Source organism: Lagenorhynchus albirostris, chromosome 17 (assembly GCF_949774975.1).
Source record: "Lagenorhynchus albirostris chromosome 17, mLagAlb1.1, whole genome shotgun sequence".
NCBI classification, from domain to species: domain Eukaryota; kingdom Metazoa; phylum Chordata; class Mammalia; order Artiodactyla; family Delphinidae; genus Lagenorhynchus; species Lagenorhynchus albirostris.
The window spans coordinates 54,034,733-54,060,515 of record NC_083111.1 but is presented as its reverse complement, the minus strand read 5'-3'; the positions used below and the strand labels follow the sequence as shown (position 1 = coordinate 54,060,515).

At 34.9% G+C, this 25,783-nt stretch overlaps 1 protein-coding gene across 2 annotated transcripts in view; it reads left to right on the top strand.

The window, feature by feature from the left end:
• The window catches only part of NUDCD1 (NudC domain containing 1), an 87,680-nt gene that overhangs the window by 20,698 nt on the left and 41,199 nt on the right, over positions 1-25,783 (top strand). For both annotated transcript variants that reach the window (XM_060128137.1, XM_060128136.1), the window contains exons 3-7: positions 7,325-7,510; positions 11,611-11,791; positions 15,218-15,400; positions 19,101-19,305; positions 22,419-22,563. In XM_060128137.1, the coding sequence (XP_059984120.1) occupies positions 7,325-7,510; positions 11,611-11,791; positions 15,218-15,400; positions 19,101-19,305; positions 22,419-22,563 (900 nt within the window). The remainder of the gene's footprint in view (positions 1-7,324; positions 7,511-11,610; positions 11,792-15,217; positions 15,401-19,100; positions 19,306-22,418; positions 22,564-25,783) is intronic.

The window sequence follows — 25,783 nt, the reverse complement described above, 5'->3', positions numbered from 1 at the left end:
TGACTTCTGGGAAAGTTTCTACAAGGTGCATTCTTTCCTAGTTCTCAGTTGTCATTCTCATCCCTGAATTCTTTTAGCACTTCATATGTATTCTCTTTTTAGCAATTGGATTACAAAGTCCTTGAATTATTTAGTCAAAAAGATATAATACCCACTCTAAAAATAGTTTATTAGACCCTCTATCAAAAAGACCTACCATATACCTATATATACCTTTTTTGTTTTTTTCCCCAACTGTTAAGTGACAACTGTATGTTTGAGTGAGAATCCCCTGACCTGAATGTTAGTTTTTGTAAGTTATATCTCCTGGGCTGGCAGGGGTCCTCAGAGAGGAGTCCTCTGGTTTCTTGTCTGAGAAGTATTAAGGCCTGATTTTGGCTTTCTGGGATCCAAAGGAAAGAAAAGAGCTTGTAGTCTCATCTTTTAATATGTGGGGATTTGCTGATTCCTCTGTTTTCTTTCATTGGTGTCCTTTACCCCTGTACTTAGCTAGGCCTGATGGCCAGAGTCAGTCTAGTTAAAACTTTCATTAGAGAAATCTCCAGTGTTTTGCTAGAGTGGGTAGTTTTTTTTGTTGAGGAGAATTGGCTTTTTTGTTTTTTTAACCCAAGAACATGGTATGTCCTTTCATTTATTTAGATCTTCTTTTATGTCCTTAAGTAAGAGTTTTATAGTTTTCCCTTGATCTTATGCTTATTAAGTTTATTCTTGAATATTTTATGGTTTCTGCCTCTCATTAATATAGTTTTTTCTGTTTTCTTTCCTAGATGCTTATTGATAAAGACAATTTGTTGTATAAGCAGTCACCTTATTTGACAATTGAGTAATTTTTACCTACTCCCATTTAGGTTTTCAAAGTACATAGACAGTTCCATCCTTAGCAAAAGGAAATGGTTTTATCTCTCCTTTTCCAGTATTTATGAAAGTAGAAATAACATTCCTGTGTCATTTTATTTTTGTCTTATTGAGGTTAGTAGACAGAACCTCTGAGACAATGTTGAATAATAATGTGGACTGCAAGTATCCCTGTTTAGCTTTCGATTTTAATTGTATTGGCTTTTAAATTAAGATAATACTTATTGTCAGTTTTAGATAAATAGCTTTTATTGTTCTAAAGTTGCTTCTTTGAGTTTCTGTTTCTGTTTAATGTTTTTATTATGCCTGCTGAATTTTATTGCATGCCTTTTCAGAACCCACCTATTAATGATTGTGTGCCTTTTATTAATTTGTCAGTGTAGTGAATTAAATTGATATATTGTAGTTTTAAAATTCTTTAATTTCGTAATTCCTTAAGTTCCTGGAATAAATTATTTTTGGTTAGAGTGTGTTATTCTTTTGATACATTATTGGTTTCTATTTGCTGACATTTGTAATATTTGTATTTGTTTTCACAAGTTATATTGGTTTTTGGTTTTGATTTTGTTGATATCTGTCAGATTTTGATTAAAGTTTTTTTCTGGCTTCCTTGAATTGGAGAGCTTTTTGGAACTGGAATAGTTTCAGATTGGAATAATCTGTTATTATTTTTCTGATCAGCAGCGAAGGAAATTGACTTGCTCTTTGAACTGTGCTGGGGGCAGGTGGAGAGTATTGGCTGCTAGATACTCATTGACTTTTTTTAAAGCAGAAAACAGTTCTAAGATACATTTTATTGTCTGATTTTTTTTTTTTTTTGAGTCAGAGGCACACATGCACAAATCCCAGAGAGGTTCTTTTCTTGTGGCTGATTTACAAAAATGACCATCCATGTTAATCTGGGCTAAACACTATTGTGGTCAAGATGAAGGCTGTAGGGCCCAAGAAAGGAAATCCACAAGTTGCTTGACCGTTAGGTTTGTCAGGAGCCAGCAGGTGGCAGCAGTTCAACACACAGGTTTATAGAGGCATTACACTTCTAAGTCAGTCTAACTTGTGGTTTACAATTGTTAATTTTAGAGAAATGTCAATTGGGAGGAAGTACAGTTAGGAAGTAGAAAATTCCTTAGGAAAGAAAAATAAATTGTGTTTTAAAATTTGGTTCTTTATTATTTTGTCATTTTATTATGATATTAGGGCTTATTTTAAAGTAATGTGTTCTGTTTCTTAATATTTACGGAATTAATTTTGTCCTAATTTATTTTTCCGTTTATCTGAAAAACTCATGTTTTTGCTACTAAAGAAGAGCGTCATCTTGTGGTGCCTCTTTAAATTGCATGTAAAGATGGAGAGGAGAGTTACTGGATTCCATTTGAAGCATGCATTTGTGAGGTTGCTTGTTAGTCCAGCTCAGTTGTATGCCAATATGTTCTTATCTAGACCTGAATCTAGCTTATTTTCTACAGCTGAATTTATTAATAGGGAGCCAGTAATTTACCTGGTTAAAGAAAAACGAGTGGAGTAAGTTCTTGGAACTGTGTGTGCTTAATGCATTATTGAAAGCTTTGTGGTACATAAAGACGTTACTCAGTCAAATTGCAATTAATTTAAAACACCCTTCCTTAAAGCTTTAGCAAAAAAAAAAAAAAAAAAAAGGGTAGGGGCAGAAAAAGGAAGACTTTTTTTTTTCTTCCAAATAAAATTAATAGTTATTAGTGATAAAAGCCTTTCTCCAGAAAAAGATCACTCCCTTTTAAAAGGGCAAATTTTTAAATGTCAATGTCTAATAATACTAGTAAATGGCATCCATATTTAATTTACCTTGACCAGTTTTTTGAGTAGTGTTTTCTGTAAATGTACATGTATTAGAAAAATGCTTTGTTAGTTCAGAGCTTGTCTCCTTGAAGTTGTAACTAAGAGATCCCCAAATAGTTTTGAGATGTTTTCATAAATATGTACAGTTTATGAAAACAGTACTTATTTACTGTTTAGTGTCATTTATATACAATATGTGGACATTGAGATTTTTGTATTATGTTTTGTTGACTCAGGAATCTAATTAAAATACTGCGTAATATATTAGCCTGAAAGAAAAACTGAATATGGTAGTTTCGTTCATATTAGGGTTTTTTTTTTGGTGGGATGGAGAGTTATTCTATAAGTTGCATTGAGTTCTGGGGTATCATTTGTTTAGAAAAACTTGAGAATTGGTTTCTTCTCAAGAAAGTGTGGAATACAGGAAAGACCAGCTTTTGGAGTGTGGTCAACCAAGATTTGAATATTGGCCCTGCCATTTTCTAGCAGTGGAATTCCAGGCAAATTCTTTAATCTTTTTGAACAGAGTTCTTTATCTTCTTAAAGTGGGATAATAATTTCAACTTCATAGGGTTTGGAAATAATTAAATGAGATGGCAACAAGTCAAAGCACTTATTTAATACAATACTGTACATTGTAGTCATTCAATAAGTGCTCCATTTATCAATGAAATTTTAATTCTTTTGCAATTCACCTGTGAAATGTTAGAATGATTTTCAACAGCTTTGCACATAGTTACGTTAATTTTTTTTTTGACTGGAGGAAGAAAATGATTGGGTGGGACCAGGACATTATAGATGCACATTCCATAAAGCTTTATTATTAGGACACTGTAAAACTGTTATTGAAGGTTATTCAGAAATAATTTAGTACTCTAATTTACACAAGAAAATATTTTATTGGTACAGTCCATTTAAAATTAAAATGTACTCTTTGAGAATTAGGTTTCAAAAATCAGGAACATTTAGGTTCTTTCACATAAACTATCATATAACTTTAAGATACTGTATGTTTTCTTTTGAATTTTAATTTAATTTTGGCTTTACATTTATAGACTTGAATATCTTAATCATTCTACTAGGTATTGCACTCATTTATCTGATAATTAGGTACCTAACAATCTCAGTTATGTGGAACCTTGTATTTAAAAGAAGATGGCTTAAAGCCACCTTTATAATTGAATATGAAACGAAGAATAGTGGCTTCCTAATAATGCTTCCCTAGATTAGACATAGTGAAGAGCATGTAATGGAGGAGACCACTAGAAACTTTTACTTTGAAACAACTATTCTGAGGAAGAAGTTCCATTTTATTTTATCTTATTCACATCCTTTAATTATGTATATCACACGTAAATTATTCAATATGGAAAAAAAAACAGTCAAGCAATGTATTTGAAGCAGTAATGGAAAATTCTTCTTTACCCCCAATCTCCCTTACCACCAGTTGCACTTTGATCTCATTTTCCTAATAGTAAACGCTATTAACAGAATAGCACGTGTCTGTCTACAGCTTACTCTGTGCTGTCATATTGCAGTGTTTGTTTCAACGTACATGGATTTATACATATTCTGCATCTTTTTCCCCAGTTATTATCTTGGTGATCTTTTTGATGTATTGTAAATCTACTTCAGTATATTTAACAGTTATTTGGTATTCCAAAGGATGATTATTCCACAGTTAACCATTCCTCTGCCAATGCTCTCCAGACAATGGTGCCAGGTACACATCTATAGTTGAACACATTGGATTTATTACTTTTTGCAGCAGAGGAGAATGCATACCATGCGGAACCATAGGGTATCTCAGAAGATGTTAGAAAGGACTTATTGTAGGACTGAGCTTTTGGGGGGAGAATTTAAGAGACTGGGGCTTTGCTCTGGATTGGATACTGTTAGGAAGCTGGATAATTCCATGATGGATATCTTAATAAGTCTTATCCAGAAGGAGGGAAGAAGACTGGGCCAAGGCTCAAGATGTGGTTAGTAATAGTGGCATGGATTAGGGTCCTGTTTGTAGCTTTGGCAATGTACATGTTTTATCTGTGTTCAGATACCATTACAGGGTGATGCTGTTTTTGTCTTGTTCTGTTATGGTGACAGAGGTCACACAGCGGCCTTGTCTGATGACGATGTTCTGTGAAGTTGTTTATGTTCATCAGGAGAACATAGCTGTTAGTGTCACTAGCTCATAGCAAAACCAAGGCCTAGCTGATACTACCAGGCTAGCACTGGGATGCCAAGGGCTGCTATTTTCTTACTTACCGTTGATAAACAGCTAGGTTGTATCTTAGTTTTTATTGACACAGCTTTTCATTTTCATCGTTAAAATAAACATTCTCGTTATATGGATCTTAGTGTACATGTGCAAGTATTCTTATAATATAAATTCCTGGAAGTGGAATTATATTAAATGGTATATAATGCATCATAAAATTTGATTTATAATCATTGCTGAAAGCCTATACTTATTTCTGTTCCCACCAACAGGGCACCTTAGCCAAGAATAGACATTAACAGTCTGAGATTTTTTTTTTCTGACTAATAGAGATATCTTATTATTTTAATCATATATATTTTTTACTAGTGAGTTTGAGCATTTTGCTCATTTTTTTTAAAGCCATAGTTTTCCTGTTCATATTCTTTTCCCATTAAAAAAATTTAATAACCTTGTCTTTCTTGTTGAGTTTTAAGGGTACTTCGTATGTTATAGATATTAGTACTGCTTTATATTTGTGGCAAGTATTTCTCTCCCTACCTCCTATATGTCTTTTATTTACATAGGAAGGCTTTCTCCACCTTGAGATTATTAAAACATTATTAATCTTCTAGCACAGTTATTTTACTTTTCCCTTAAGACATTTATTTTATTAATCTATCTGGAGTAAGGAATATTTTTGTGTAATTTTTTCCCTAAAGATCCCTAGTGTTCCACTATCATTTGTTGACCAGTCCATTTCCTTCACAGTAATTGGAAATACCACATCATGTTCTAAATGCCTACGTAGACATCAGCCTGCAGTAAAATTTCTCTTACTTGCCCTTCACTTAACTAACTGGGTTAACTGATATTCTCTATTCTCTTTGAATAACATACTGACTGAACACCACGGTAAGCTTAATGTTTATTGCCAGTAGGCTACTCAGTACTATGCTGTTACAATTGTTTCTGTTAGTTGAGCTTTACATCACTAATACCCAGATTTTGTCATTCTAAAAACTTTATGCCAGCTGTGTTTGCCGTTGCATTTTCATTATTTAATGCAGTATTATGTAAATCAGTAAAATATGAGTACAGAAAGAAGGAAAGTTGCTGTTTTAAAGAAAATTGCATGCTTTAGAAAGAAACAGTGGGTCACTAAAAAACTTGAGGCTAATAAGGACATAGTTTACTTAAATTTTTTTAATATGTACATATATTGATCTAAACAGTTCTAGGAGTAGGGAATGAAATACATGAATCAAGGATTATTTTTGTACTGCAGGAAAACCTGTTAACTAAAAACTAAAACAACAATAAAAAATTAATTGAGGGCTTCCCTGGTGGCGCAGTGGTTAAGAATCTGCCTGCCAATGCAGGGGACACGGGTTCGTGCCCTGGTGCGGGAAGATGGCACATGCCGCGGAGCAACTAGGCCCGTGAGCCACAACTACTGAGCCTGCACGTCTGGAACCTGTGCTCCACAACGGGAGAGGCCGTGATAGTGAGAGACCCGCGCCCCGCGATGAAGAGTGGCCCCCGCTTGCCACAACTAGAGAAAGCCCTCGCACAGAAAAGAAGACCCAGCACAGCCAAAACTAAATCAATTAATTAATTAAAAAAAATTAATTGAATTGAATACAGTTTGGTGTATGAGAGGAAGTTTATTTTCTCAGTTGTAGCCCTTTTTATATATTTTCTTGTAAAACATTTTAATGATGTGTAATCCATCTTACAACTTTATATTGTAAGGACATATACATGATAAAAATGTGTCAACAAAAACCCAAGCTGTTAATAACATAATACAGCATTTTCATACCACAGGAATGTCCGTGTAGGCATTTAGAACATGATGCAGTATTTCCAATTAGTTAAAAATACTGATCATTAATTTTAAACTTAGAAGAATGAAGACTAGATTACTGCATTGTATTAGTTTTCTGCCATATTGCTATGTAACAACTTACTTCAGAGCTTAGTGACTTGAAACAAATGTTTGTCATCTCACAGTTGCAGTGAGAAATCAGAGTGGCTTAGTTCTGGGTGGTTCTGTTCCAGGGTTTCTCAAGAGAATGTAGCCAAGGTGTCAGCCAAGACTGCAGTGATCTGAAGGCTTTACTAGGGCTAAAGTGTACACTCCCAAAATGATTCACTCACAGGGTGCTGGTTTTTGTCAGGAGCCCTCACTTCCTCCTCATGTGTGTCTGCCATGTGCAGTCCAAGAGAAAGCAAGATAGAAGATGTAAAGTCTTTTATGACCGAGTCCGAGAAGTCACATACCATCACTTTTATTTCTTCGAAGTGAGTCAGTGGGACAGCTCACACTGAAAGGCAGGGGAATTAGGCACCTACTCTTGAAGAGGAGCGTAACCAGTGCACTGAAGATATTTACTCTGTGTGTGTATGGGTCACGGAGAGGGCGGGATTCATTTATGTTTGGCTTCTTTTTAGGACACTGCCTTAGGAAAACCACGAGAGGTGTTTCGACTTCCTACAGATTTGATAGCATATGACAATCGCCTTTGCGCATCCATGCATTTCACATCTTCTACTTGGGTTACCTTGTCAGATGGAACTGGAAGATTGTATCTCATTGGAACGGGTGAACGTGGAAATAGTGCTTCTGAAAAATGGGAGGTGAGTTTTTTTCTTCTTTAGACTTAGCAAAGTCTGGAAAGTATATTCAAATTAGATCTTAATGATTTTGAAATAACACTTTTTTAGGGATAGTTTACATGTGACCTCTTGATTTTTATAATATATAATGTTTTGGATATATTTTTAAGTTAAATTATAAAATGTATACCTTTTATGAAACTGATATATTAGCTATTCCTGTTTTGATCTGGGGTGCGTGCAGTTGTCAAGAATTGCATTTGCTTTTCAGCAAATACCTATTGAGTGTTTTATAAGTGTAAAGCAGTACACTAAGCAATGATGCTGCCACCTCCTTCTTCTTGAAGAGTTGGCCGGAAAATTGCATTGTCATGTCTTTTCTCCTCTACTCTTGTTTTATTTGCTGGTATGTTTAAGGGCCCAGCACACTGCTGCACCACTCTGCTAACTGTCTGGTATGTTTAAACTGGTCAAATAGTAACTATACCAGAGTATTCCCAACTTAGAAAAATATACTGTAGAATAAATAACTATAGTTACGTACCAGTCTCCAAGATGTCATTTTTTTTTTTTAATTTATTTATTTATTTTGCGGTACGCGGGCCTCTCACCGCTGCGGCCTCTCCCGCTGCGGAGCACAGGCTCCAGACGCGCAGGCCCAGTGGCCACGGCTCACGGGCCCAGCCGCTCCACGGCACGTGGGATCCCCCGGACCGGGGCACGAACCCACGTCCCCTGCATCGGCAGGCGGACTCTCAACCATTGCACCACCAGGGAAGCCCCCAAGATGTCATTTTTACTTCAGTTTTTTAAAAACAATGTAACAGACTTAAATCTGAGGGGCAGGTGTTAGGATTTTAATAGTAATAAATATTTATTATATTTATATTTATTATATATATAAAAAATAAATTATTTTCTCTAGAGCCACAGTTTTTGAAGGTAGAGAAGAATGATACTGAGTTGTGCTAATAAGTACAATGTGATATTGCTACTGTCTAAATCTCAGCAGGTGGCCTTTCGTTCTGGGTAGCTAAAGCGATATAAATTTAATATTTTACATCTTATAAAATATTTTTATCAGACCAATAGATGCCTACAAAGACCAGGCTTTAATTATTTGAGAAAAACCAAGAAGGCCTTAGTGGTTTACCTTTCTTACTAAGTTATACCAAATGCTATACTTCCAAATTGTAGTATGTTCAAAAAACTAAACAAAAAACACAGTAAATTATCAGAACAACAATAACCTGTTTATAGGGGGGGCCTTTGTAGTCACAGTTTCAAATAGTTATTGGACATGGTGACATTTTCTGTTCTGGCCTCCAGTAATAACTTTTTTTTTTTTTTTTTTTCTTGCTGAGGCAATGTGGTATATAGCACAGCTACCTGAAATAGTTGGAGGGAATTTGGAGAATGATGGGCAGGAGAGATATGAATGAGAATTTATCTGTTATCAAGCCGTGTGGATTCTGTTGGTTTTCAGTAGTAAGAAACACACTGAACTTGTTCACCTTCAGATTAAAAATAACACCACATATTCCACCAGAAGGAAATTCATATGGGTTTATATTTCATTTGGTTTCTGCTGTGTATATCTCCTTGGCACATATTAGGCCTTCAATAATATTTTGTAAATGAATTAAAAATTTAAATTCACTCCACATCCTCTTCAGTATTTGTACTATCATAATGAAATCAACACTCTCTGGGGAGGTTGGGGGAGTGGGAAAGGGATGGGACTTGGGCATTACTGAGGTGGGAGGAATACTGAGGGATATTGGTCGCTTTGAGAGAAATAACTCAGTAGAGTTTCGAGACTTTGGGGGAATTCGTGTAAGAGAGGAGGCTAAAGGTGAGCATAATGGGGGCATGGTAGGGCCTAAAGGGGCCAAGCAAGCGTGGTGGTGATGACTCAAATGTAGAAAGAGAAATAAAAGAAGGCAAGGAAGACTGCCTGTTTCCAAATGTGTGGCCTCTAATGTGATGGGGGTGCTGTATATCAACAATATCACAGTTGATTTGCTAGGTTTGTTCAGAAGACTGGAAACTTCAGCCTAAGAATTTTTAAGAGTCCAGACATCTACTCCTCTGGTCTCATGAGAGAGAAAGAAGAGAAGGAAACAGTAAACTGGCTACTTGTGCTTGGCAGAACTTTCAGTTTTTTCTCCCTGTGGTTTATTTCTTCTTGTCCCCCAAACAAAAGCAGAACCCAGTCAACCAACTATAAAAAACCATGTCTGTCATCTCTGTTTTGAGTATTTGAGGTATTTTTGGTTTTTTATCCCTGCTTATGGAAGACTTTAGAATGGATTTCAAAGCTCTCCTATTCGAATAATTTTGGCAGAGTTGCTCAAACACAAAGAGAAAATGATGACATTAAAGCACACTTTTCTTTTTTTTTAATTTTCTTTTACTTTTTTTTTTTTTGCTGTACGTGGGCCTCTCACTGCTGTGGCCTCCCCCGCTGCCGAGCACAGGCTCCGGACGTGCAGGCCCAGTGGCCATGGCTCATGAGTCCAGCCGCTCCGAGGCACGTGAGATCCTCCCGGACTGGGGCACGAACCCGTGTCCCCTGCATCAGCAGGCGGACTCTCAACCACTGCACCACCAGGGAAGCCCTTTTATTTTTTATTGAAGTATGGTTAACTTACAATGTTTTGTTATTTTCTGGTATACAGCAAAGTGATTCAGCTTTACATATATATATTCTTTTTCATATTCTTTTCCATTATAGTTTATTACAAGATACTGAATATGTTCCCTATGCTATACAGTAGGATCTTGTTGTTTATCTGTTTTATATATAGTAGTTTGAATCTGCTAATCCCAAACTCCTAATTTATCCCTCTTCCCCTTTGGTAGCCGTAAATTTGTTCTCTGTGTCTGAGTCTGTTTCTGTTTTGTAAGTAAGTTCATTTGTATCATATTTTAGATTCCACATATAAGTGATGTCATATGGTATTTGTCTCTTTCTGACTTATTTCACTTAGTATGATATTCTCTAGGTCCATCCATGTTGCTGCAGATGGCATTATTTCATTCTTTTTTATGGCTGAGTAGTATTCCATTGTATGTATACCACATCTTCTTTATCCATTCATCTGTCAGTAGACATTTAGATTGCTTCCATGTCTTGGCTATTGTAAATAGTGCTGCTGTGAACATTGGAGTAAAGCACATTTTTCTTTACAAGGCTTTCAGGTAGGAGCTGATATGAGGGGATTCCAGATAATGGGTTTAAAAAGAATAAAAAAGCTAATTTTTGTCTCAGATTAGTATTCAGCTATTTATTTTTTCATTTATTTGAAAAGCTTGTTTAGAAATCAGTCTTAAAACCTCTCCTATTTGGTATTTAATAAAAATATAATAGTCTTTTAGATTATGTGTTTGTCTTATAAAAAGAATTTGATAAGATTTTGTGTGTCTTTGCATAATGCTTTGATTCGCTTTTTAAAAAGGAGCTTCAGTATTTAAATAGAGTTGGTGGAATTATACCTTTTAAATGTAAGTGGGCTCTTTTGTTTTTGAAGAACAAGAAAGTTTTTGTGATTTGTTCTCTAATTCCTTTGACTCTTACCTTTGTAAATTTCCAGAAAACAAAAACAAACCAAACCAAAAACAAAAGGAAAAAAACATACACACACCCACTCACAAATACACACGAACTGTATTCAGAAACTAAGAGGAAGAAAGCAGAAATAAATCAGAGATGAGACAGGGGAAGAGATGCAGTAATGCATGTTGACTTGCTCATGTCCTGTACAGAACATTCTTTAAACTTGACAATTCTTTTCTAGAAGATTGCTTTTAATTCCCTTTCTCCTTTAGATGCTGTTTGGATGCCCTGTTGTTTTCTTTGTTTTTAAGCCAAGAGTACTGATTAGTTTTTTCTGTTAAACAATTAGATATTTTCCAAAAGTTCTTTCTTCAAGCAATATGATTTAAACTTGTAAGCTTTATTTAAGGGCTTTTTTCATTTTTGTATCCTTGTAGTAAATATGGATAGTATCCGAGTTATTTGTTGGATTGTCAGAATTCTGTATATTTCCTATATGATGAAATTCTGTATATTTCATCTAATACATTTTTGTGAGTGTCATCTTTTTTCTTTTTTGTAGATTATGTTTAATGAAGAGCTTGGAAATCCTTTTATCATAATTCACAGTATCTCATTGCTGAAAGCTGAAGAACATTCGATAGCTACCCTGCTTCTTCGAATAGAGAAAGAGGAATTGGATATGAAAGGAAGTGGTTTCTATGTTTCCTTGGAGTGGGTCACTATTAATAAGAAAAGTAAAGGTAAAACAACAAAAATCTGATCTCTCTGTAGTGGTTGCCGTAATTTAGTAGGTTTTGAAATGCAAAGAAGTTCCTGTAAATGCTATTTGCTTTTTCTTAGGAACTGTGTTAGGATTCTGGTACCTGCCACCCAGTGGAATGAATATTTATAGATAGTTTCTCCTTAGGTATGGATTATAAAAAAATAATAATGTGTTTCCATAGTCAGATGTGCCTTTTTGTGTAAAAGGAGACACTATTACATAATTTTGGAATAATTTAAGTGTATATTTTTAATATATACAAAAGTATATGTTAATATGTGTATGTGTATGTATATACACACACACACACACATACACACACACACACACACACACACACACATATAGACACAAGATTTGTTCTTCGAAATATTTAATGTAATTTGTTTTTTCTTTCCAGTGTTGTAGTTTTATCTCTGGAGGAACACAGTAACTGAAGACTTTAGATTACGTGTTAGAAAGTTTCTGTAAAGGGCTAGATGGTAACCATTTGACTTATATCATAACTACTCAACTATGATGTTGTGGTGCAAGAGCAGCCATAGATGAATGCATAAATGAATGAGTAAGGCTGTATTCTGGTGTTTATGGACACTGACATTTGAATTTTATATAATTTTTACATGTTTTTAAATATTCTTTTGATTTTTTGTGATTTAAAAATATAAAATTCATTCTTTGGCTCACAACTTTCTTTTCTTAATATCTCAGTTCCTCTTGTCCCTGAATTACTAACATAATTGTGTTACTTTTTATTTTCCCTGAACATTACAGAGCAGTGTTATATTTCTAAACTCTTTTGAGTGGAACATTTGATAAGTTATATTTTATGGTCAAGTAAGTTTGAAAATGTGGGCATACGATATCTCCATTTCACATTAAGCATATTCAAGTTTCTAGAAATTTTGAATAGAAAAAATTTAATTTTGACCCAGCATTTCCCAACTCATTTAGCCATGGAATAATTCACTTGAGACCTACTGTTTTCTGTCCCACACATGTTGGGAAAAACCATCCAATAAAATATACAGTGTCTAAGCTTGGGTCTTTAGAGGAAGCTAGGACTCTTTGCTGTGCATGTACCTGTGGAGGAAAAATAGGAGTTTTTATTTCATTCATGAAATGAAAAGTCTATTCCTAAATATGTATGAAGTGAATGTGTGAATGTAGGTGAGGATTTAGAGAAAAAACACTGACAGATGTTTTAGAACAAATTGTATTATTATGTATGTATATGTGTTACTATGTGTAACTCATGACTTTGAGTTATGATTTTTGACTTCATTATGAAGCTTACAAGCACTACCCACTGTAATAAAAATTTGTTACCCACAGTAACAATATAAGTAAAGGTACGGACTCAACTGAAATGTTTGGGTACTTTTTAAAGCAAAAAACAAAGACAAAAACCCCTTATTTTCATAGAATAAATTCAGTTAATTTACCAGAAACTCAGAATACAGTTAATTATTTATATCTTAAAAATTCCAAGTACAGTTATTTATATTTGGTTATAGTAGGCAGATAGATCTATATCTGAATATGTATAAAAATCATTTCTACCATAAACATATTTCATTTAAAAAAAAACCCTTATCAGTAGCTAGAATGGGAAGAAAATAGTCCACACCACACTTTTTCTGGTATCATCAGTTTGTAGCTTTTTTCAGAAGACACTTATCATATACTGGCTGAGAAAGTAGACAGGCTGGCTATAGTGAAGGAACGGGTAGTTTTTTCAGAGGTTGATGTTTCAGATAAGGCAGTCACTTTTATGATTTAGAGCACTGCTCTCCAATAGAAATTTTTCCAAAATGGACGTGTTTATATGTGAGCCACTCAGTGTGATAGCAGGTAGCCATGTGTGGCTTTTGAGCACTTGAAGTGTGGCTAGTGTGACTGAGGCATTGCATTTCAAATTTTACTTAATTTTAATTAAATAGCTACTCTGGCCAGTGGCTACCACTTGGACACCACAATCTAGAACAGATTTCATCAGACCCAGTATTTTTTTTTTTAACATCTTTATTGGAGTATAATTGCTTTACAATGGTGTGTTAATTTCTGCTTTATATCAAAGTGAATCAGCTATACATATACATATATCCCCATATCTCCTCCCTCTTGCATCTCCCTCCCACCCTCTAGGTGGTCACAAAGCACCAAGCTGATCTCCCTGTGCTACACGGCTGCTTCCCACTAACTATCAGTTTTACATTTGGTATTATATATATGTCCATGCGACTCTCTAACTTCATCCCAGCTTACCCTTCGCCCTCCCCATGTCCTCAAGTCCAGTCTCTATGTCTGCATCTTTATTCCTGTCCTGCCCCTAGGTTCATGAGAACCACTTACTTTTTATTCCATATATATGTGTTAGCATACATATTTGTTTTTCTCTTTCTGACTTACTTCACTCGGTATGACAGACTTTAGGTCCATCCACCTCACTACAAATAACTCAGTTTCGTTTCTTTTTATGGCTGAGTAATATTCCATTGTATATATGTGCCACATCTTCTTTATCCATTCACCTGTCAGTGGACACTTAGGTTGCTTCCACGTCCTGGCTGTTGTAAACAGAGCTGCAGTGAACATTGTGGTACATGCCTCTTTTTGAATTATGGTTTTCTCAGGGTATATGCCCAGTAGTGGCATTGCTGGGTCATATGGTAGTTCTATTTTTAGTTTTTTAAGGGACCTCCATACTGTTCTCCATAGTGGCTGTATCTATTTTACAGTCCCACCAGCAGTGCAAGAGGGTTCCCTTTTCTCCACACCCTCTCCAGCATCTATTGTTTGTAGATTTTTTGATGATGGCCATTCTGACTGGTGTGAGGTGATACCTCATTGTAGCTTTGATTTGCATTTCTCTAATGATTAGTGACGTTGAGCATCCTTTCATATGTTTGTTGGCAGTCTGTATATCTTCTTTGGAAAAATGTCTGTTTAGGTCTTCTGCCCATTTTTGGATTGGGTTTTTTGTTTTTTTAATATTGAGCTGCATGAGCTGGTAAATTTTGGAGATTAATCCTTTGTCAGTTGTTTCATTAGCAAATATTTTCTCCCATTCTGAGGGTTGTCTTTTCATCTTGTTGATGGTTTCCTTTGCTGTGCAAAAGCTTTTAAGTTTCATTAGGTCCCATTTGTTTATTTTTGTTTTTATTTCCATTTCTCTAGGAGGTGCAGACCCAGTATTTTAAAATAGGGATTTATTTACAGAATATTAGGTTGTAAATTTTTTTTATCCTTTTTAAAAAGGTACCTAATAGTGTGCTTTTTAATAGTACATTTAAAATATTTAGTTTAAATTAGAATTAATATACAAATATATTCAAATATTTTTATTATATAGTTTTTTATTTGTAATTTTTTTGTTCTAAAATGCTTTATTTTCTTACAGATAAAAAAAAATATGAAATTACTAAGCGTAATATTCTCCGTGGAAAGTCAGTGCCCCATTATGCCGCTATTGAGCCCAATGGGAATGGTCTAATGATTGTCTCTTACAAGTCCTTTACATTTGTTCAAGTTGGTCAAAATCTTGAAGAAAGTAAGGATGAAGACATGTCAGAGAAAATCAAAGGTAATTTTACTTCAAATATCCATAGAGCTCCTGTGTAAAATATATCTGATTTGTCCTCCCAGCTAGGTTATGAGTTTTACCAGGTCAAGATAGGTGCTTAATTTTTCTTTATTTTCCTTTATATTTCCCAGAATGGTCTTTTATAAAATATACCACCTAAGTAGTGTGAACTGTTCAATTTAATACTTTTGTAATTACCAAAAATGTTTTTAAAACCTATATATTATCTTACCTGATTAGATATTTAATAAATACTTAATGAATGAATAAACAAATACTAATGTCTACTTGTTGTTGGTGTTTGAAAATCCAGCATATTAGTATTGTCAATAATAATTTTTAAAAATAAGCTAACCTCTGTTCATTATAGGTGTCCTAATTACACGTTCTTATCTTTCACACTAAACTTAAAGACGGTTCCTTGGGGGTAGAATCACTAAGTTTTCTCAGTGTTGCATTCATTCATGAATGCATGAGTGAATGAATGAAGGTAATGTTTTAGAATGAAAAGAGTAAAAAGGTCTTTCAGGAGAAATTTATATTTGTATACAAAGAGTACATATTCTTTAAAAGTATTCCAGAGAACATTTTTCTATAATCATTACTGTTTATATTTGTGGTATTTATAGCCAGGGACTAGTATATTTTACTTAACAGAGATTTTCACAATATTTAACAATTATATATATTACTCTTTGAATCTACCCTTTTTATTACTTTAACAACTTAATTATTTAAAATAAAAATTAGTTTCACTATTTTTATAAGTATATTTTTATATACTTTTCCAGGTTTGTAAACATGTACAACTCCAATTATAAGGGTTGTGCTTGGTAGTGTTTTATTTAGCGTCTTGTGATGTTTTTATGTGAGATCCCTTTCTGAATAAATTCTACTATTTTGTCTTAATTATAATGTTAAACTCTCCTAAAGCTTAGCCAGAGCAGCTATCCATATCTCTAGACCACATGCGCTTTAGAACTCCTTTGGTGAGCGATTGTGGAAGGATGAAAGACTGCCTTAATCCTTAGAACCAGTCTGCCTAGTAGCTAGGACCATGTGGTTCCAAGATAGATTTGCAGGCTAGTTGGGACACATCATGTGTTTAAATCACTAGCCACTAGTCCAGTGTTTCTTTTGTTGACATCTCACACTATATTTTGCGTTCCTCCTGAATTCGTTTTTCCCTTTTAGTGTAAACCACAAGTCCCTTCCATTTTTCTGTTTCTTTTCTAATAAATAGCCCTTTCTTGTACCCACTTTCTCTTGGGAAATTTCTTCTGTATTTATTTTATCATTGGACTTTCACAATAAGAAAGGAAAATTGTTCTAATTTTTAAAAATTATGCATAGTTTGTTAATTAGTATGCTTTCTTTTAAGCACTCTTTTGAGTATGTATACCGGTTTCATTTTCTATAAACTTCAAGAAGACTGATATTATCTATTACCCATTTGGTATTGTCATGATATTATAAATAATGATATTTTCTTTGAAGACCTAATACAGTCTGTAGAGATATAGAAAGGTACTCAAAGCAACCAACAATGGAAAAAATTATTTAGGTGTCTGTATAGTTTTGATGGAGAGGAGAGTAAGAAAATTCTGGCTTTCTCTTTAGTCTGTGTCCATGGCCTTAATTTATACTAAAAGCTCATGTGATTTTGCAGGTTCCTCCCATCCCCATATCTGGCAGAAATTCTATATTGCATGATTATTATGTATAAACTGCCTTGTTAATGTTTGTGCGAGACGAGGGATGAGTAAAACATTTCTTAGAGAGCTTATAGTATGTCTTTTAAGCTATATTTCAAGCATTTTCAGTAAGTTTTTATTAAAAGTACTTCGAAAGGCAAAAGATAGAGGATCTGAGACTTAAAGGAATGTGATGCAAGTTAGATATTACCCCGAAGTAACAATTTTATCCTAAAAATTCATGCTTTTTTTTTTTTTTTTTTTGCGGTACGCGGGCCTCTCACTGTTGTGGCCTTTCTCCTTGTGGAGCACAGGCTCCGGACGCACAGGCTCAGCGGCCATGGCTCACGGGCCCAGCTGCTCCGCGGCATGTGGGATCTTCCCGGACCGGGGCATGAACCTGTGTCCCCTGCATTGGCAGGCGGACTCTCAACCACTGCGCCACCAGGGAAGCCCCCCATGCATTTTTTTTTAATTTATTTTATTTTTGGCTGCTTTGGGTCTTCTGTTGCTGCGTGTGGGCTTTTCTCTAGTGGCGAGCAGGGGCCTCTTGTCTTTGCGGTGTGCGGGCTTCTCATTGCGGTGCCTTCTCCTGATGCAGAGCACGGGCTCCAGGCGCGTGAGCTTCAGCCGTTGTGGCTCGCAGGCCTCCAGAGTGCAGGCTCAGCAGTTGCGGTGCCTGGGCCCAGTTGCTCCGCAGCATGGGGTATCCTCCCAGACCAGGGCTCAAACTTGTGTCCCCTGCATTGGCAGGCAGATTCTTAACTGCTGCACCACCAGGGAAGCCTGCATGTTTTATATTTATTTCTATATTATCATATTTGTTAAAAGAAAAATTTTAATTTCAGATAAAAGCGACCCTTCCAGGAGACACACCATGCTTATGCTATATCTTTCAGCATATCAAGTACCCCCCCAAGTTTTAACATAAAACCACACAAAAATAAAAAGAGTAATAACCCACATTTAGTGAGAGTTTATATTTAGCTAACAGAATTGATATTAAATGTTTTACATGCATTAACTCATTTAAATGTCACCAGTCAGTCCTAAGAGGTGTGTAATATTCTGTTACACTGTTTTACAGATTAGAAAAATGAGGATTAGAGGTATAGTTGTGTATCAGAATTATTAAATGGTTGAACCAGGATTCAGACCGTGGACTAGCCAACTCTGGAGCACTAGTTCCTAACAGCCCTGTTATATTCCTTTCTGATGAGTGGATAGACAGATTAATGTTTATGGATGCCATTAAGCAAATATTTATTCATTTTGCATTTAAGCCCTATTTTCCTACTTCCGTGGTGATAGTATGATGGGTCTCAAAGTGTCTCTTTAGTAGATAGCTTTTTAGGAGACAAGCTGAGGAGTTAAGAGAAGGTGATGAAGGCAGGATTCTTTTATTGGGAACTTAGACAAAATATACTGACAGCCCTTGAATTTGCTATGAAATTGCTTTCATGTTGTGAATGAGGTAGAATAGCCAATACCTTTATAAGGAAAATATCTTTTATTTTTGTGTGGACATGTATCCCACCAAATAACAGTAGTCTCCTGTATCACAGAGTTACTATATTGCTCCAGCATTGGCAAATCAAGGCTGTGGTGAAAGTTTCAGACAGGAGTTTATGACATATTTGGTATTCTTCTGAAATCGGAATCCACTGTGTGTGTGTGTGCATGTGCGTGTATAAGAGGAAGAGGGAGAAGTAGGGAAGTAGGGATACTGAGAGGCAGGGAGAGAAGGAATGGGGATGAAAGAGTTGCTATGATTTGTACTTTATGAATGTGTATCTCTTGGAGCATGAGGTAATCCTGGAACAGGAAAATGTCAAGTAAATTGCTACAACTCTTTAAGTGAAAATTCCCCATGGACATCTCTGTGTGTTTGTTCATAATTATTTTTTTGTGAGACGATCACTAGAAAATATGCTAAGATAGGTTTTCTTTTGTATGACCTAGTCTCAGCTTTTTAATTACATAATGCATTTTTCTTTTCCTAAAAGAACCTCTGTATTACTGGCAACAGACTGAAGATGATTTGACAGTAACAATATCGCTTCCAGAAGACTGTACTAAGGAAGACATTCAAATACAGTTTTTGCCTGATCATGTCAACGTTGTGCTGAAGGGTCAGAGGTTTTTGGAAGGAAATCTCTATTCATCTATTGATCATGAAAGCAGTACATGGATAATTAAAGAGAATAATAGGTATTTTTATAGTTTTATTTATATTTAAAATTTTATTTTTTATTATTTCACTTTTTCCTTGTTTTCTTTTTATACTTTTTGCAGTGGTTACATCATAGGGGAATACTACAATAGGTCCATCAGTATTGCTGATTATTTTTCTTAAGATAGATTAAAAATGAAATTACTGTAGTTAAGATTAAAAATACTATTATAGTTATTGTTTACATTATACTGCGTGCTTTTCATTACCAGCTCTGGATACAATAATAATAATAACAGAAACAATAATAATAATAAATAGGTGAAAGTGGTCATTTATTTAAATTTGTGCTTTTTAAACTTTTTAATAGAAATAATTTTTTTCTATTAACTTTAATTTGCTAATTAGTGGAATGCTACTCTGCAATATGAACCTCAAAAACGTTACGTGGACTGAAAGAAGCCAGAGACAAAAAGTATGCCCTGTGCAATTCCACATAAGTGAAGTTCTAGAACTGGCAGAACTAATCTATGGTGATACAAATTAGAACCGTGGTTACCTCTAGGGTGCAGGAGGATTGACTGGAAAAATGCACAAGGGAACTTCCTGGATGTTTCACTATCTTTATTGGGTTATACGGGCGTATGCATTTGTCAAACAATGAATTCTACACTTAAAATCCATGAATTGCATCTATAAATTACACCTCAGTAAAAAGAATATGTAAATAAAAGGTAAACAAAGGTTGTGTCTTGTAAGACTATAATCCTCTGTCCCAACTACCGTTCCTCTTTGTAAATCTATTGTTCCAGATACTTCATTCCCTAATCATTTGGATTAATAAAATTAGTCTCTTTCATTTTAGATCAAGTCTTAGTAATTATTGAATTCAGTGATGGTTAATGAATGGTGTTAGGCACTTAATTTTTAAAATGGTCAAATTTTGTCAGAAGTGGGTTAAAATTAAATATTTTTATTAAATATAATTCTTGGTTAGTGGTATTTTACCCATCCATGTGAGTCTTGATGTGACTCTGAATTCTGCTAGTCTAAGAAATATATATCTAGTTCAAAATTGTTTTTAAATTAAGCAGATACCCTGAAATCATTTTATTAATGGAGAGATTTGGTGACTTCGTTATACTTTTTAATGTATTATCTTAAAAACTCAATATCTGAAAGGTTCTTTCAAAAATATTTTATATTTCCATATATTCTATTTAAACATATCTTACTAGTGTGTGTGAGAGATGAGGATAGCATTTTTAAATTGGCAAACCAGCTGGAACATACTGCTAAATATAAGTCATCAAGCAGTAACCCAGCCAAGGTTTAGGAGAAGAGCTGGACCTTATGCAAATAGTTTCAGCATTTAACACATGAATATAGACCAGTATTCTTTTTTCATTAAATTTGAGGTGCTTGATTACTATTTTATGTTACAAAAGATAATTACAGTGCTGTGTTGGTGGTATCATTGGTTTAAAAACACATGATCTTTTTGTACTTGATTATATTATTCGTCTCATTTTCAGTAGTTAATGTTCCTTGTAGTTTTGGAAGGATTTGTTAACTAATCTGTAGTTTATTATGTATGGGGCTGTGTGTTCCTTTTTGCTTGGATGATAGGATGTGATTCTAGTTTTAAAATGTAGAAATGCATTTGTGCTAAAAGAGTAACATTGACTAGATATGCCAATTTAATGATGGTTCATAAATTCTTTATAACTAAAACTGTACGAATTCTAACTTCTTTAGCTAGCAACTGACTAAGAACAGTATTTATGCATTCTGGTCACTAGGTACAAGTTCTTTAATAGTTATTTACATATATTTTTTCAGAGAGGCAGAATAGTGCAGTAGTGAAGAACATGGACTTGGAGCCAGACTGCTTTACTAGCTTGTGACCTTGGCAAGTTACTTAACCTCTCAGTGCTTTCTTTTCTTACTTGTAAAATGGAGATGATAATAGTGCTTACTTTATTTGTTTGTGGTGAGCAGTAAATGAGTTAAAACATGTAAAGTACTTAAGATAGCACCTAGCTTACGGTAAGCATTAGGTAAGTATAAGCTGCTGTCATTATTTTTATTATCATCATTATCACCATCATCATCATCATTCAAGATTAGCTTTCTCCTTAGAAAATGTAACTAAATCTGGGCATTATTGACCATGGTGGTAGTTTTTAATGCTAATGATAGGAACTCATTACATAAGAAAGATATTATTTTGTATAGTCTCTTAAAATACAAGAAGTTTTAGAAAATTTTAAAGTACTGTAATTAATTCATGAGGTAGTGATAATAGCCTTGAAAAAGAATATCTGATAAGTTTGCATGTTCTATTTGATAATTACGATAATAGTTACTATCGTGTTCTTGCAATTGTTTCCTTGCAATTGTGTTCCAGGGCATGGGTTAGTATGGCCCATGTTTACCAGAGATGGCACATGGAAAAGGTTGCTTTGCTGTGAAACAGCTACCACCGACATCACTTTTCTCTGTATTATAGCAACAGCCAGCTTACCTGGATTTCCTTTCCTATTCAAGAGGCACATGGGCAACTCCCTATCCCATGTCCACAGTCTGCCCTGACTCAGCTCTCTCTCCCTTTTCTGCTGCATCAGTCCTTAATCTTAGTGTTCCCCGATGGGTCCTTTTTTATTGATTTAACTAACCTTCCTGATATTTAGGTTAATAATATATTATGGCTACTAGTTTGTGATAATGAAGGTAATTGTTGGCTCCACACACAAAGAGGTACCTTTAATTATAGGCCCTTTCCAGTTAACTTTATGTGCCCCCCCGACCATTCCCCAGTGAAGTAGCTCATAGATTCATGCTGCTTGCATTTTTCTATTACTGAAGATTGGTAACACACAGCACACCTGAACTGCAGCAGTACTTTCTGAGTGGTGTTACTCTTTCCAATCACTCCAGTGGTGCCTTCTTGTCTATTAGATCTATATTGTTTACCCTTGGATGATAGGTTTTCCATCATATGCAGAATGAAAATGAACATGATTTTTGGTAAAACATCCTCTGGACATCAGAGGGGTAATTTCTGTGGAAGATTCTTCTGTTTGGTATTGGTTGTATAATTTGTATAGTTGCTTAATGTAACATTACTTTTCTCATCTTAAACTTCTAGCTTGGAGATTTCCTTGATTAAGAAGAATGAAGGACTGACATGGCCAGAGCTAGTGGTCGGTGATAAACAGGGGGAATTTATTAGAGACTCAGCCCAGTGTGCTGCAATAGCTGAACGTTTGATGCATTTGACCTCTGATGAACTGGTAAGCAATTGCAATAGCAGTGTGACTTCCCAAGGATCCAGAAGTATGTTATGTGAGGATTACACCATGTTTTTCAAACATTATTTTGCTTTTCCTAATGTAAGAGACAGATTAGGTATCACTGACTAGTGTTTGACTATGGCTTAAAATTCTAATATATATTCCTTATACTGTGTGAATATATATATGTGTGTGGGCATGTTGTACATATAGGGTGGGTGTGCATGTATGGTTGTATGTATATATGTATCTTTCGCTCTCTCAATATATGTACAGAGAGAAAAAAAGAGATATATAGTTGACACTTGAACAATGCAGTGGTTAGGGGACCAACCCTTGTGCACTCAAAAATCCAAGTATAACTTTACAGTCGGTCCTCTGTATCTCCTGCTCACATCCTCAGATTCAACCAGTTGGGTATTATATATTTCTGTAGTATGTATTTTAAGTGGACCTTTCCAGTTCAGACCCATGTTGTTCAAGTGTCAACTCTATCTCTGTGTATATCTATATTCTCTTTTAGAAGAATTGACTGACCAAAGCTGACAGGGACAAAAATTATGATTTTACCCCCTACCTTGCTAATAATCTACGTGTAGTCATTGAAATTTTCTGGGTGCTCTTAGAATATCACAAGGGGTGTTTGTGTGTATGTGTGTGTATATACATATAAAACATACAGCTGTGAGATTTTTGTTGAGTATGTTCCTACTCCGATAACATTTAAGATAATGTTAAGAATTTGAACAAATTCAGCAATACACCAGAACTTCAGTTATGTTCCTTTACCAAAACATATCAGCAAATTTAAAATGTCTGATTTATTGCCATCTGGAATTATAGCAATGAGGAAGATTATATAAAGAAGTATTTGTACTGTAGGTTAGTTGCATCCTAAGGTAGAAAGGAAAGATTAGAATATTGAAGGTCAATGTCTCTGACAAAAAAAAACATGACCAAAATGGAGAAACCAAGTTTCACATTTTCTAGCATAATGGAAAATTTCAAGAATCCCTGGAATTCATATGTATGACTCTAGAACTTTGATTTCATAGCCCTCTTGTTACAAGCCATGCAGACTGCATTGCTCTGTGTTCATTCAATATTCAGCAAGTATTTATTGTGATAGGGCTCTGGGGATATAATTATAGTGACAGTAGTGGGGGTTTGTTTTGAGATTGTAGATAATTGCTACTAACTGTCTTTTAAACTTGAAGATTTCAAATGAATATTCATATATATGAGTAAGTTATTTATGCCTAAACACTAGTGTGGTTGTTACTTTTAAAATAAAAAACAGAATCTTGTCATCTCTAACTGAAGGCAGTTTTGTGTTTTTCAAATCTTTATACTTTTTCTTGCCTTACTGCATTGATTAGAACCTCTAATGCACCGTAAAATAGGAATGGTGAATAGTGAAAGCAGATATTCTTGCCTTATTCATGATCTTGGGGAGAAGACTGAATTTTCACTATTAAGTATGATGGATTCTTTTTATCACTTTGAGGAAATTTCTTCTATTCCTAGTATGCTAAGAGTATTTATCATGATGGTCATGATGTATTATTATTCTTTTTTACATATCACTGGTTTGGTTTACTAATATGTTATTGAAGAGTTTTACATTTATGTTTGTGAGGAATATTGGGGCCTATGGTTTTTGTTTTGTTTTGACTTTTTACTGTCTTTATCTACTTTTGGTATCTGGGTAATGCTGAGTTCATAAAATGAGTAGCGAAGTGTTGCTATCTTCTATTTCTGGAAGAGATTGTGTAGACTTGGCATTATATGTTCTTTAATGTTTAATAGATGTTGCCAGTGAAACTATCTGGACTGGAGTTTTCTTTTTTGAAGGTTTTAAACCATGAATTTAATTTCTTTAATAGTTATAGGATTATTTGGGGCATCTATTTCTATTGACTTTATTTTTCCTTTTTTTTTTCAGTTTCCAATTTCATCCAGACTGTTATTACATTTATTTCTCTCTTTTGCTTGCTTTAGATTTATTTTGCTCTTTTTTGAAGGTGAAAGCTTAGATGATTGATTTTTGACCTTTCTCCTTTTCTAATGAAAGCATGTAATGCTCTACACTTCCGTCTAAATACTACATTAGCTGCATCCCCAACATTTTCTGCCTGTTTTCTTAATCCTGTTACTGATTGATTTGATTTGATGCTGGATTTCAGTTTTTTGCATGGCTGGTTTATTCTTTGTTTGTTCTTAGTCCTAGGGTGGAACTTTTCATGAATCTCAACTGAAAGTCTGGAATGTTTACCAGGGTTTCTCCTCCTGTGTGGGCCCTGATCTCTAATTTTTGTCTCCCAAGCACTTTGATAATTATCAGAACTCAGCTTTTTAGCCCCTTATCCTCTGCTTTCCACTTGTCTTTTTCAGCTCAGCTTGAAATAACAGATAACTCTAGGAAAGCAGCATAGTCTTGGGTTCTCCTTGCTATTCCCTTTTCTCTATAATCTTGTCCTGTTAAATACTGGCTGCTTTGATAGTCCTTAGCTTTTAATTTTTGCCCTCCCATCTCTAACATATGGGTAATTGAAAGGAGAAGGGAGGGAGGAGTGGGGAGGGTGCTTTCTTTTCTGCTGGATGTATATATCTTCTTGAGACACTGTGACAAAATGGCCCCAGCTAATTGCTGGAATTACCTTCTCAGCCAGCCACTGCAACCAGAATTGTTTCATTGGTACTTAGAAAGGAGAAGACAGCCACAGCTACCTGGGGGCTTTCTTTTCTGCTGGATGTGTGTATCTTCTTGAGATACTGTGACAAAATGGCCCCAGCTAATTGCTGGAATTACCTTCTCAGCCAGCCACTGCAACCAGAATTGTTTCCATTGATACTTAGAAAGGAGAAGACAACCACAGCTAGCTGGCTCCATGTCCCAGCTGGAAAATGGACAGATTTGATAATGTCTGTAACTTCTAGACATTTAGTTTCACAGACTCTCTGGTCCTTTCACATTAGGTTCTCAGTAACATGACTGCATTTTGGCAAACTAGTTGTGTGGACATTTTATCAGTTGTTATAGAATTGTATTTCTGTTATATGCATGTGAATGTATAACTTATCTTTTAAGTGATCCTTTTTTACTCTTTGAGGGATATAAGACCAAACAGTGATTTTTGCATTCAAACAGTGAACATATTAAAATTACTTTAATGATTCCATTTATCTCTACTTTGGGCATATTTTTCATGATACCTCT